The sequence below is a fragment of the Mandrillus leucophaeus genome, unplaced genomic scaffold (assembly GCF_000951045.1).
Source record: "Mandrillus leucophaeus isolate KB7577 unplaced genomic scaffold, Mleu.le_1.0 Scaffold324, whole genome shotgun sequence".
Lineage (NCBI taxonomy): Eukaryota > Metazoa > Chordata > Mammalia > Primates > Cercopithecidae > Mandrillus > Mandrillus leucophaeus.
In genome coordinates this window covers 1,331,858-1,346,899 of record NW_012103410.1, presented here as the reverse complement: position 1 = coordinate 1,346,899, position 15,042 = coordinate 1,331,858, and the positions used below count along the sequence as shown (strand labels likewise).

The 15,042-nt window shown below is 36.8% G+C and overlaps 1 protein-coding gene across 2 annotated transcripts in view; it reads right to left on the bottom strand.

The window, feature by feature from the left end:
* SPC25 (SPC25, NDC80 kinetochore complex component) overlaps window positions 1–15,042 on the bottom strand; it is a 30,306-nt gene that overhangs the window by 3,366 nt on the left and 11,898 nt on the right. Inside the window, exons 4-7 of one of the 2 annotated variants that reach the window (XM_011988157.1) lie at window positions 14,149–14,295; window positions 12,667–12,771; window positions 10,177–10,275; window positions 7,976–8,145 (exon numbers count right to left, since the gene is read on the bottom strand). In XM_011988157.1, the coding sequence (XP_011843547.1) occupies window positions 8,021–8,145; window positions 10,177–10,275; window positions 12,667–12,771; window positions 14,149–14,295 (476 nt within the window). In that variant the 3' untranslated portion in view covers window positions 7,976–8,020. Of the gene's footprint in view, window positions 1–7,975; window positions 8,146–10,176; window positions 10,276–12,666; window positions 12,772–14,148; window positions 14,296–15,042 lie in introns of those variants that run through there. The other variant, XM_011988158.1, reaches the window with a different exon arrangement.

The following is a 15,042-nucleotide window of genomic DNA, read 5'->3' as shown; positions in this document are numbered from 1 at the left end:
AACCCGGCAGGCAGAGGTTGCAGTGAGCTGGGATTGCACCACTGCACTCCAGCCTGGGTGACAGCAAGACTCCATCTCAAAAAAAAAAAAAAAAATCATCTTTGAACTGGATTTTGAAGGATGAATAGAAGTTACCATGTGGAGAGGTTAAGAAACAAAAGATCTGTCACTTAAATACTAGGTCTAAAGACAATGAGTCCTCTTTCTCAAAAGAGCCCCAGTCTCTATTCTTGTAAGGAAGACAGAGCAGTAAATAAATACAAGACCCCATGATAAATGCTGTAACAGGAGTATGACAACAGGTAATGAGGACATTTAGGAGTGAGAGGTTTCAATCAGGATCGAGGAGATCAGGGAAAGTCCGAGCTGCCTGGGAGTTAAGCAAGTGAGACGGGTTGGGTGAGTGCTATAGGCAGATGAGGAAGAGGCACTGCACCTAAGCACTGGAAAGTACACGTTTGTAACAACTGACCAGGCACCAGTCCACAAAGTATCTGGAAATTATCTGACCATAATATAATGTAGAAATCATTAAGAAAATGGTAACTGAAAAAAACTTTGTGCATTTGGAGAACGTGTATGTGTGCCCACACCCATATATGCAAATGCATGTATGCACATACACATATACTTCTAAATAATCCATGGTCCAAGAAGAAATCTTAATGGAAACTAGAAAATGTTAGAAATAAAAAATGAAAAAGACACTATTTATCAAAATCTGTAGTTTCGGGAAAGCAGCTATAAAAAAGTCCCACAAGGAAAGGAGAAATGCTAAAATTAATAAATGAAGCATCCTAATTATGTTTATCAAAATAACAGCAGAATCGACCCACAGTAAAGAACACAGAGAAGAGGATGAGGAGGAGGAGGAGGAGGAGGAGGAGGAGGAGAAATGGGCTGGGCACGGTGGCTCAGGCCTATAATCCCAGCACTTTGGGAGATGGAGGCGGGTAGATCAGGAGGTCAGAAGTTCGAGACCAGCCTGAGCAACATGGTGAAACCTCGTCTCTACTAAAAATACTAAAATTAGCCAGACATGGTGGCACGTGCCTGTAATCCTAGCTACTCAGAAGGCTGAGGCAGGAGAATCGCTTGAACTTGGGAGGTGGAGTTTGCAGTGAGCTGAGATCGCACCACTGCATTCCAGCCTGGGCAACAGAGCGAGACTCTGTCTCAAAAAAAAAAAAAAAAAAGGAAGAAAGGAAAGAAAGAGAGAGAGAGAGAAAGAGAAAGAGAAAGAAAGGAGAGATGAAACAAAATAGAAGAGTATGAACAAGGCTATCCATTGGTTCTTTGAAAGGATTAATAAAATGAGCAAATCTTGGTGAGAATGAAAAAAGGTATGAATAAACATTATAAGAAAAAAGTAGGCTGGGTGCGGTGGCTCATGCCTGTGATTTCAGCACTTTGAGAGGCCAAGGCTGGCAGATCACTTGAGCCCAGGAGTTCGAGACCAGCCTTGGCAACACAGGGAGACACTGCCTCTATAAATAAATAAATAAATACATAAAAAATGTAAGTAGATGCTATAGATGTAGCAGTTATCTAAAAGATAAAATTATATACTATGAATCTTTACACCAATTAATTTGAAAGCCAAGAAAAAGAGACAAATTTCTCAAAAAATATGAATGATCTAAACTTAGAAGAAATACAATAACTGAATGATTTAATAACTGTTAAAGAAATCTAATGAGTACCTTTTTAAAACTCTTCCTACAAAAAAATCCCCACAAGACCAGATAGTTTTATAAGTGAGTTCAAAAACAATAATCTTATTCAAACTTTTTCAGGAAATAGAAAAATATACATGGGAAAATTATAACCCAATGTCACTCATGACTATAGATGTAAAAATTCAAAACAAAATATTCATAAACTGAAGCCAACACTGTATTAAAAAAAGACTGCACATGACTAAAGTGGATTTATTCCAACAAGGCAAAGTTAATTCAACATTTTTTTCAAAAGCCTGTTAATGTAAATCACATTAATAGGTTAAAGATGAAAATTTATATAAGTACAGAAAAACATAAAATTCAACAAATATTCATAATTACTTTTAGTTAATTGAGAATAAAAGAAAGTCTTCTTCATTTCCCCCAAGTCTGGGAAACCACACACATAGTAGAGTATGGCCAGATGAGAAAAGTGACCTCAAAAAGGGTAAATAACTTGCGCAAGGTCATGTATCAGCTTCAATAGTAGAGCAAAGACTAGCCTGCGTCTTAATTCTCAACTTTTTTCCCCCACAATACCATGTTGGTGCCGGAATATAGAGCTTTTTGCAAGACAAGTTAAAATATTCAACAGTTGCCATTATATAGATAACATTTATTTGAATCTCAAACATTGCCTCTTTCCAAAATTCTCATAAACATTAAGTTGAGTAAAATAACTTCTCCCTTGAAGTTTTTCCATTTGCTAGACCTTATTCTCAGCTGCTACTTCCAGCGTGCCTAGTTGCTAAGGAAAAAGGAAAATGTGTGTCTAAACTTGAAACATTCTTCACACCATATCATACACTTTTCATATTTCACACCACGATATACTAACAATACCAAGAAAGGGCTGATTTTATATAGCATATAGATCCTCCCGTTAACTGATAGACTCTTTTTCTCTTTAGATGAAACTCTTATCTTTATTCAGAAAGGAACTTGTTCTCTGTCAGCTTGTTACTGAGTCAAGAAGTGCTCACCGGGTTCAGTGGCTCATGCCTGAAATCCCAGCACTTTGGGAGGCTGAAGGGGGTGGATCCCTTGGGCCCAAGAGTTTGAGACCAGCCTGGCAACATGGCAAAACCCCGTCTCTACAAAAAATACAAAAATTAGCCGGGTGTGGTGGTGTATGTCTGTAGTCCTAACTACTCGGGACTCCAGCCTGGGCGACAGAGTGAGACCCTGTCTCAAAAAACAGCAAAGCTATCTTTAACTTCCAAAAATGTCCAAACACCTTAGCAACATGTCTGCAGATATTGTTGAACAAGCCACCTCTTTTACGAAGTGCAATTTTGATTCCCCATCAAATAATTTTCTGTTGAGTCTTGATAATGTGTTCAACATTAATACGTATTTATTAAGCTTCTACTATATCCCAGACACTGCTAGGTAAGAGAGCTAAATGCCACCATGGTACACAAATTCAAACGTAACTAATTATGTCTGTACAGGATTTTCTGAATTGAAAAATAACCAACACTTTCTAATTCTCATTAGCCTGGAAATTGAAACTTTAGATATATTAACAGAACATTGTAGTAATTTTGTGCTTTTTTTTTTTTAACTTGTTACTGCGTTTAATTTTAGAGACCTGTACCATTTTATTACAAAATGTAGAATAGATGAGTGACCCCATTTGGATCCCATTTCAAGCAGTGTTACTTACATTTGTGCCTATATTTTCCCACTTAAGAAAGTATCTTATCTGTGTATCTTGTGATTTATTTCCACATTAGGAAGATTTTAAATGTTTAAAAATTATTTCATTGTTATGACACATCATCTTAAACATAATGCATAAAAAAGCAAGTATACTAAGGTAGCTCAGTTTGCCTTTTATATGTATTATTAATCAGCTCAAGTGGAATTTTCATAATGCATCAACTTTAAAATGTGAGCTAATATATTAGTATCAGCTCCAAAATATCCCTAGGTGGGTATATAGTAAACTTCGAAAATTAAGTTTCGTTTTTGTTTTGCTTTAAAGAGATAGGGTCTTTGTCACCTAGGGCTGGAGCTCACTGCTGAGCTCAAGCGATTCTTCCACCTCTGTCTTGCAAGTAGTTGGGACTATAGGCACGTACCACCATGCCTGGCAAATTAAATTCTTTTTAGAGATGGGGTCTGGCTTTGTTGCCCAGGCTGGTCTTGAACTCCTGGCCTCCTCAGTCTTCCAAAGTGCTAGGATTACAGGCATTAAGTCACCATGCTCAGTCTAAGGCTTTTATATTTGCTCAAACAGATTAAAAACTTATGCACAAATTAATAGCCCTCTCACACACCATTCCAAAAAGACCTGGGTTGATGACTGCAGTCTACATCCCTAGTGACTGTTCTCAATGAGCCACTGGGGTTCTAAACACCTCATACTCTGCTCACTGTTTCCCTGAGATCTGTAGCTCTTTCGCCATTTTAGTGAGGCTATTTCCTAAGGATCCAGACAAAGCATAGTCCTCCTCTGCTTTCAAGACAATATAGTTCTTTTTCTTAATCATTATACTTCTACAGAAACACAAAACCCAAATTATATTATAGAAATTCAAATTTGTTGAGAATCTTTAAGAACTTTGTTTTTGCATACTTTCCTTGTAATGTAGTATAGAAAGGCAATAAGGCATCGTCTAGATCTAGGTGAAGCTCGTGGATTCAGTTGCCAGCTTGTCATCTGGGTTTGAATCCCAACTCTAACACTCAGCAGCAGTGTGACTTTAAGTCATTTAAACTCTGTACCTTGTATTCCTTATCTGTAGAACAAAAATTTCAATAGTATCTACCTTACAGGTTGTTGTGAGAACGTAAATGAGTAGATGGAGGTAAAGGGCTTAGGGCTTAGAACAGTGCTGGGCATGTAGGAAGTGCAAAAAAGAAAAAAAAAAGGTATTAACCATTATTTTAAGATGGCCAGCTGACCAGGCTTGTTAGAATAATCCCCAATCTTGGAATGAATCAACTTCCCTGTTGAGAAAACAAATCAGTCTAATCGTCTAATGTTCTATGGCCCAAGGCCCTCCGCCCTCTGTTCATAATAATGTATTTTTCTTTGTATATTTGACTTTGGATTCCAGTAGCAAAGTTGGTTCCTAGGTTTTGTTTTGAGATGGAGTCTTGTTTTGTCATCCAGGCTGGGGTGCAGTGGCACGATCTTGGCTCACTGCAACCTCCACCTCCTGGATTCAAGTGATTATCCTGCCTCAGCCTCCTGAGTAGCTGGGATCACAGGCACGTGCCACCATGCCCAGCTAATTCTTGTATTTTTAGTAGAGACGGGGTTTCACCATGTTGGTCAGGCTGGTCTCGTACTCCTGACCTCGTGATCCGCCCGCCTCGGCCTCCCAAAGTGCTGAGATTACAGCTGTGAGCCACTGTGTCTGGTCATTCCTATGTTATCCTCTTGGGAATTTCCTGCTATGGAATCTCATTCTCAGATCTTGACCCCATTCCACCCACCAGTTAGAAGTGAAGAATGGCTGTTCCTTGAGGAAACATGGGCCCTATGTGGGGATCTACCCATTTGTTCTCTCATCCCCAATTCTCATTTCTCCAACTTGCTGGTGAAAGAGATCTTTCAGAATTTCTTCTTGCTTAGGCAAGCTGGGTCAATGCCTAGTGCCTTCTTACTGTATGGTTCAAAACATTATGTCATCGAGTTTGCAGTATGAGATATGATCTTTCTTTAGTCTTCTTTGAGACAAGACCTTCCCTCAAGTTTTGTTACATTTGTTCACTGTAGATATATTTCAAGTGGAGAAATTCAGTCAACACATACTCACTGCAGATAGTCATCTAATGTTTCTAATGCCAAACATCTAAGCTGTCTTTCCCTTTCTAGAACTATAACATCCCCATTCTTAGCCCAATTATTGAGGTTAATCTGCCTCTATAGCTGGGTTTCAGGGGGAATCTAGTATAACCCAACACATGTATTTTAGCCCCTTGATCACCTGTACTAACTTACAGGAACCGGATGAGTTTGAAATTGCTGTGGTCTACCACATAGAGGCTCAATCCAGAAGAAACAGATCCTGCTGATAGAAATTGAGCTCCAAATCAAGCTAGGTTCACAAAAACCGAAGTTGGGTTTTGATATCGTTTTTTGCGTTCATTTAAATAAGTATATAAAAAATAAGGCCAAATGTGAAAGTCTGCCTAGGAAAAACTGGAGTCTGCTTATTGTACTCTCTCTCTTAAAATACTCCCTTCAGACAAGCCCATGCTGAAATAGGATAGGTCTATTGCTAGTAGCACCCATTCCAATCACCAGAACAGCTTATTAGCCTTTTATCTCTAGAGAAAATACCAATCAATGGTCCCTAAAAGCTGATCTACACACTGGCATGTGTCAGTGATAACATCTCCACCAGGCCATAGCATTCTTCTCAGGTAAGTTCTACTATTATATGTCAATGAGCAAAGCCTTGAGCCAAGTCCTAGGTATGAGTGGTGTTAGGGCTCAGAACATGATACCCCAAACTATGGTGCTTTAGCATAGTAAGTACTTTAAGAGAGATTAGAAGGCCTCAGAAGCAGCATCAGAACCAAGGTCTCTGACCTTTTCCTGCCTTCCTGCTTCTTGCTCCTCTCTTCTCTAAAGTAAGTTGTAAAACCTAGAAATATTACTCCAACTTTCCCCCACCTTACTATGTCCTAAGACCCTCCTTCGATAAGGGTCCTGCCTCACGCCCAGGAAGAAGGAAAGCTACACAGAAAGACCCCAAGAAAGACCTGAACAGACAGGCCTTGAAGGTTTCTTCAGTTTATTACCACTAGATCACACCTGTTCATCCAATCACGTTTCTACACGGCTGTCCATTCTTCCATTCTTCCTCAAACATAAGCATAAAAACAGACAGTTTTACCTGCATATTTAAGTCTTCATTTCCGAAGGCTCCCATGTCACATAAAACTTGGATTAAATACATTTGTTGTGTTTTTCTCTTGTTAACCTGTCTTTTGCTATAGGAGTGTTGGTTGTGACCCTTATGATGGATGAGGAAAGGTATCACATCTTTCTGTCCCTACAGCGGCCACTGAGAGAGGCTGCTCTGAAACTCCCTTCCTCCTCTCACTAACTGGGCGACAAGTTGAATTTTCCCCCAGATTATTCAGGGAGAAGGCAGGAGAAGCAACTGAAGGCATGGAAGGCATTGTTCTACGGTTTCTAGGTGTGCTCACGCTATACTGGAACAGTATTATGTAGCTTTCACTATAGCTAGCACACTTAAATGCCATCAAATTTACACAGAAAGGATGAGGACAAAAAAAAAAGTCCTAGAATAAGTTGACATTTGAACTCTAATCTGTGGTGAACAGACTCCCAAGATGACAAACTTATATCCAGACCACAATTAAATGGCAAACATTACAGAATGGAAACTGTTTATAAATTTCTACATTTAGATTTTCAAAACTATATCCTAGTAAAATGCTGCCAACTTTCTTCTGATGTGAAGGATCGTCCGTTATTCTAATTATAGATCTCTCTTGGTGTAAGGTAAAAATATTCTTTCTTTTTTGACATTAAGTTGATAGTAAGATAGTAGAGTTTATTTTGCCCAGTACATGTTAAAAACTGTCAAACTTAGGTTGGACCCGTCCTTTTAATTTTTTAATATTGAGAGTCCATATTAAGTGGTACAAAAGCTTGGAGACCACTGAAACCCAGTGCAGGCTGAACAAATTTCCATTCCCAGTGCTAGCCTAAGTTACTCATGCCTGACATTTACAGAAAAAAAAAAAAGTAGTAAACTAATTATCTTTCATTAATTAAAAGAACATATTTTACTTTATATGTTTCCCTAAGATTTTAATTAAAATACAGTAGTTCTCCTTTACCCGTGGGGGATGTTAAAAGACTCCCAGTAGATGTCTGAAACCTTAGGTAGTGCTAAATCCAATATAGACTGCTTTTTCCCCATACATAAATATCTATGATAAAGCTTTATTTACAAATTAGGCACAGTAAGAGGTTAACAACAATAAGTAATAAAATAGAACAATTATAACAACATACAGTAATAAAAGTTATGTATATGAAATGTTTCTTTCTCTCAAAATGTCTTGTACTGCATTCTACCCATTTAATATTTTTGGACCACAGTTGACTGTGGGTAACTAGAACTGTAAAAAGCAAAACTGCAGATAAGGATGGACTACTGTGATTGAAAGAAGTATGCCACACAGAATGTTACAAAAATACCAAAGAATTACAGGCAGACAGCAGATAATGAGAATTCTTTTAAAAAGAGACACAAAATAGACAAGAAAAATAAACCATTTTTATATACACTATTTGTACCTTAATTATAAACCGTGGCAGTAAAAGCTTTCCGAACATTGGCAAGAAAAGCTGAAAAATTGTTGGTCTTCCTTACATTCTCTTGAAATTCTGCTAGGCCCTCAAGATGAGGGGCACTATCTGACACTAGGGAAAAAAAAAAAATCAAAGACAATTAGAATAGATTTTTTATGGCAGAGAAGTGTTTCTAATTTAGATGCTCTCATCTGGTTTGAATGTCAATTCCATCTTAATGAAATTCTTTGAGCAAAAAAGGATACACTTGATTTTCACATGCCAACTATCTTTTGGATCTTTCCTTCATTTAATCTCTAAATATTCAAATCTGAAGTACTATAATCTTGCTTTAAATTTAAACAGATGGCACTCAAGGATTGAGAGTTTAGTGATGCAGAATGACCCTGCCCATCATCTTAAACCTATATATTTTAACTATTTAAACTTTTTTTTTAAAACTGTTAAGTCATTTTTATCTGCAAAACTTTGGTCTGACTGACTTTTCATTTCTGACCACTGGATTTGGAAAAAAAAAAAAAAAAGAACAATTTTTTTTTTTTTTTTTGAGACAGAGTCTTGATTTGTCACCAAGCCTGGAAGTGCAGTGGTGCAATCTCAGCTCACTGCAACCTCCGTCTCCTGGGTTCAAGCAATTTTCTTGCCTCAGCTTTCTGAGTAGCTGGGATTACAGGTAACATGTATGTGCAGCTAACTTATATATTTTTAGTAGAGACAGGGTTTCGCCATGCTGCCCAGGCTGGTCTTGAACTCCTGACCTCAAGTGATCCGCCCGCCTTTGCCTCCCAAAGTGCTGGAATTACAGGCGTGAGCCACCATGCCCAGCCTGAAAAAAGAACAATTTTCAGTGCCTAGCCTTAATAATTTACAATTATGAAAGAAATATCTAAAATTTTCCAAGTGAAATGGCAGGCATTAGAAAATGTGGTTGCTATTCCAAGAGTGGTATTTACAGGGGCTATTAATCAAATGAGACTCAAAGTCACAAATAACAGTATTATTCTTGTATGTAGTTGTACCAGCTGGTACACTGGGACAAGTCTCCAGTGAAAGTGGTCAAAGGAAAAGAAATTCACCCATTATCAGATTTCCAGCTCTCGGGTACAGACTGCTTAGGAAACAAGGCCCATGACCACAGCAGAGAAACAACAGCAAAGGGCATCCGGTCCAAAATGTATCCTGTATATTCTATTGTAATATACCATCATGTACTATCAGATTATACCATAAGAGAATATCCAATTTAGAGAAAATTGAAAAGCTAGATAAGAGGTTTTTGGGGCTTGCTTTTTAAAATCTAGCACTAATTAGATTGGAAGATATTTATCTAGAGAGAAAAAAACCCAAACATCTGTATATGAATCAGATTCTCAAAATATAAATTCCCTCGGAACAGGAACTGAGCCACCAGGGCACAGGGCTGTGCTAGCTCAGCAGTTCACCTGAGTGTCTGTCAGCTACAAAGGCTTTAAGATGATAGCACAGGTGTAATGAGCTGAGAACCATTTTTATGAATTCCAATAAATTAAGGATTACTTGTACAGGGGCATTACAAGAATAAACAAGAGATAAACATATTTCTATTCCCTTCTTGTTCACATTATTATCAAAGATATATATTCCTTATAAATCAAAGGCCTTTTGGCCAGCTGCAGAATCAGTAACTAACCTTTATTATCAATGGGTGAGATTTGCAGGATGAAATAGTTTTTCAAAAATGTATTTTTGGGAAAATAAATTGTTAAATTCTGGTGATTTTACATGTGACTTTAAAATGATCTACTTGGATAAGTTCTAATATTCACATTTAAGCAGCCATATTCTTTAAAGCTTCAGTTTTTAAAAAAGTTATCTAAAAGGAAAATTCATATTTGCACATGAATGCAGTGATTTTTAGATTTTTCAGACACTCTGGCACTGTGCCATCCTGAACAGATGCTACTTATTAAGGATCCTAGACAATATCTATAAATCAAGAGTATATTCACTTCCTTTAGAAGACTATAACCCAAGAAGCAAGACTGAAAAAGGAAGCAATAGAGTCTGAAGCTATTGCTTTCCTCCATATTACTTTATATTCTGATTGAAATAATATTTTGGAATGCCAATCTTAAATACCAGTTAGGAGATATTAGTACATACCTTCATAGTCCCTTGCTTCATTTAGATGCAGGGAAAACATAAATGGGCTCTCAGGATTCTTAGGGTCAATATTAGTGAATATAAACTGCAATTTCTCACCTGAAAAGAGATTGAACTATTTAGTGTGTCAAAGCTTTCAATAGCGATACCCTTTCTTACTCCATCTTGAATCAATATCTGCACTGCTAAGCATGTACAGTCACGTAACCAACATTTCCAAATGCAGAAGTTACAAATTCATTTTAAAATATATTATAGTTTCAATATGACATCAAAAATACAGTTAACAAAAGAAAAGCTAGATAAATTGGACTTTGTTAAAATTAAAAACTTTTGTCCTTCAAAGAACACTATCAAGAGAAGAAAAAGACAACCTAAAGAATGGGAGAAAATATTTGCAAATCATTTATCTGATAAAGGTTGAATACATAGAATGTATTTAAAACTCCTACAACTAAAAACCACCCAATTCAACAATGGGCAAAACACCTGAAAGAACATTTCTCCAAAGAATATATAAAAATGCCCATTAAGTACCTGAAAAGATGTTCAACATCATTAGTCATTATGTAAATGCAAGCCGAAACTACAATGAGATACCATTTCATACCCAGTAGGATGGCAAATAAATAAATGGAAAATAACCATGTTGGTGAGGATGTGGAGAAACTGGAACCCTAGTACATTGCTGGTAGAAATGTAAAATGGTACAGCCACTGTGAAAAACACTTTGGCAGATCCTCAAAAAGTTTAAATATAGAATTACAATATGACCCAGCAATTCCACTCCTAAGTATATATCCAAAAGAATTGAAAACAGACTCAAGTAGATAACTGTATGCCAATGTTCATAGCAGCATTATTCATAGTAGCCCAAAAGTGGAAATAACCCAGTGTCCACCAACAGATGAATGGATATAGTATATACATACAATGGAACATTGTTCAGCCATAAAATGGAATGAACTTGGCAGCTGTGGTCTTTTTTATGATTCACTAGGAGAACTCACAGGATTCACTCAGCAGCATATGGCCATACTCAGGGCTATGGTTTATTACAGCAAAAGGATATAACAAAATCAGCAAAGGGAAATGGTACATGGGGTACAGTCCAAGGAGAACCAGGTACAAGCTTCCAGAGCCTCTAATGAGCTTCCTGGTAGACAACACTTCACATGTGTTGTCGCAATTTGATGCTGAAGGAATTCGCACATCCTGTTTGACTGTACTGGGTTAGGACTCTTGAAAGCTTGTGCCAGGTTTCCTGTAGACTTTGCTCCATGTGCTATTGTTTCTTTGCTGATTCTGTTCTGTATCCTTTTGCTGCAGTAAATCTTAGCCATGAATATGACTATATGCTAATTCCTTCTGGTGAATCACCAAAGCTAAGAGTGATCTTGGGAAGCCCAGACACAACAGACATTGGCGTACATTAGCAATGTACATGTGATATACATGCAACAGGCATCAAAATATTCATGTGTTTTAGCCTAGCAATTCCTCTCTGGGAAACAATACTATGAAAAACCATACAAAGAAAACAGGAAAGTCAATGCTCACCGGTTTACAATAGTCCCCCTTTACCCACCAGGGAGAAATACATTCCAAGACCCTCAACAGATGCCTGAAACCACAGATAGTACCAAACCCTATGTAAACAGATGCTCCTTGACTTACAATGGCATTATGTGCCAATAAACACATCAAAAGTCAAAAACCTTGTAGGGCAAAAATGCACTTACCACCCTGATACACTGATTATAAAGTCAAAAAATTGTAAGTTGAACTATCGTAAGTCAGGGACTGTCCATACTATGTTTTTTCCTATACATACACACCTATGATAAAGTTTAAGTTGTAAATTAGGCACAGGAAGAGATTAATAACAACTAATAATAAAATAGAACAATTAGAACAACATACTATAATAAAAGTTATAGTTATCTGAATGTGGCTTCTCTCCCTCTCAAAATATCTTATTGTACTATACTCATCCATTTAACATTGTCAGACCATGGCTGAACATAGGTAACAGAAACCGTGAATAAGGGGGGATACCTGTATTTCTAAAACTGAAAAAACTGGCATATTCCAAATGTTGGTAGAAGCAAAATATGTGTTAAACAATAGATAAATGGTTGAATAAACTACACTATATGAATAGAATGAATTATTATACCACTATTTAAAAATTACCATTATGAAGGCTATAGCAACTGAGGAAATGCTCATAATACAATGTTGATAGGAACAACAAAAATTATTTGCATGTTGACAATCCTGCCAAAAATACATTTATTAAAATACTGAATGATAAATAACTAGAGCATCAGTAACTATGTTAGAATAATTTAAAAATTGTAATTTTTTCCTATTTTCTAAAAAGTTAATGTCATCATTTTAGTTGAAAATATTTTTTAAATTCTCCTCTATTTAAGAAAAGACATACTTTTCTAATCTCCTGTGTTTTACTTATATTAACAAACTTACCATAAATTTTTCGAATTTCTAGTCCAAGTCGATCTTTATACAAGTCTGCAGATTTCTGCAGCCTTTTCAACCTCTCTGCATTCGCTTTATTAGCAGTAGAAATAGCTGTGATTAAAAAACACACACATATTAAATGTTTTAAATAGTAAATTAATGCTGAGTTAATTTTTTAAACTTAAAATCGACTATAAAATGATGCCAAGCCTATAAATCTGCTTTCATTTATTGTTTCTATATCTACCAGTTAGCTAAAAGAAGTTTTTGTTCATTCAAGTTGGAAGGAAAAACTGCCCAAGAAAATGTATACAGATAGAGAGAAGAATAAGCCTTGTCTTGCTTTATTATGTAGTAGCATAAATAAATAGGCCAGGGATTCGTATGGCTGGCATAGAAATAAACAGACTTCATTTATACTATTGTGCTTTTTCTAGATAACCAATTGCTTCATGGGAAAATGTTCTATTCCTTTAAGTGTAACTATTTCTTATAAGAGGTCAGCCTTATTTCATGAAAAAAAAAGTTTTTTCTTTTTCTTTTTTTTTAAGTTAGTACAATAGTCCCTAAGTATACTTTAAAGTAACACAATAGTCCCTAAGTAATGAGAAAAATAATTTCACAATTTAGACTTGGTTAAGAACTCCACATGAAAAAGCATTAACAAAACAAACTTTGCTATTTTCAGAAGATTTGAAGAATAGATTACCTAGTTTGTGAGCAAACAAGGCTCCTTTGTAAAAGATGCATTCATCTGAATATGAAAGTTCTTTATACAAAAGAGATTTTGCAGCATAAAAAGAGCACTGAATATTACCTAGCAGAGAATGTATGGTCAATAAATATTTGTTGCATAAAGTACACTATGGCTTGTCCAAAGCAAATTTTATTTAGGGACACCACTTCTCACTCTGCTTAATTAAAACCTTTTATCAGCCGGGTATGGTGGCTCACGCCTGTAATCCCAGCACTTTGGGAGGCTGAGGCAGGTGGATCACCTGAGGTCAGGAGTACAAGACCAACCTGGCCAACATGGTGAAAACCCTGTCTCTACTAAAAATACAAAAATTAGCCAGGTGTGGTGGCAGGTGCCTGTAATCCCAGCTACTCGGGAGGCTTTGGCAGGAGAATTGCTTGAACCTGGGAGGTGGAGGTTGCAGTGAGTCAAGATCGTGCCATTGCACTCCAGCCTGGGCAACAAGAGTGAAACTCTGTCTCAGGAAAAATAAAAATAAATAAATAAAACCTCATATCAATTTCATTATTACTGATTATATTAAAAATCACAAGAGAAGGCCCTTTAAGTTAAGGAAATAAAACCCAGTTAGCTAACTTTAATGACATCTTGCAGAGATGAGTGGCTGGTTATGCCCTGAGGTACTGTAATCCATTTTTAGCAATGAATTTGAACAGGCAAGATGTACTTAATAATGGTGAACCGTCACCACTTTCCATTTTAGATCAGTATGTTTACAACAGGAAACTTACTTTCCTTCTTCCTAGAATATTCTTCCTTAAGATCCTGGATATTTGCAGTCAGTACTTCCAATTCCTGCTTTTTGCCTTTTACTTCAGCAATCAATTTTAACAAGTTATCCTTTTTTTCTTGAATGAGCTTATTTTGCCTGCTGATCTCTGTAAGAAGCACAAGGTATTAGCTAGAATATGCTTTGCTCTCTGACATGTATCTAAGAAAAGGCCAAAGTTTACTAACTTTCATAAAGATTAATAAAGAACGTTTCGACTGCTAAGCATTTTCTAATGATTCAAAATTTATAAAAGACAAAAAAGAAAAAAAATCCTAATCTATTTTTTCCTACTCATCTTTAAAAAAAGTGAGATAGAAAAGCTTCTTAAAATGAGAATACCAAATAAACCAAGAAACAGAAAATCAAAAGATCATGACCTTTGCAGCTCCCCACTCCCAATAAGTACAGAAATAAAAACTACCAACAAAGATAACCAAACTCTATTTTTATTTTTATATTTTTTTGAAACACGGTCTCGCTGTTGCCCAGGTTGGAACGCAGTGGCACAATCACTACTCCTTGCAGCCTCCCACCTTAGCCTCCTGAGTACCTGGGACTACAGGCACATGCCACATCATGCCTGGCTGATTTTTAAATTGTTTTGTCTCACTATGTTGCCCAGGCTAGTCTCAAACTCTTAGGCTCAAGCAATCCTCCTACCTCAGCCTCTCAAAGTGCTGGGATTACCAGGGCTAGCCACCACGCCTGGCCAACAACCAAACTCTAGAAGATGGCTTTACACAGTGCTTTGAGGAAAAGGCTCACTCTAATGCTATATAAATTATTCTGGAACATACCAAAAGACAGAAATAAGTGAAGGAAGACAGGTGGGCAGGCAAAGCTTACAATGTAA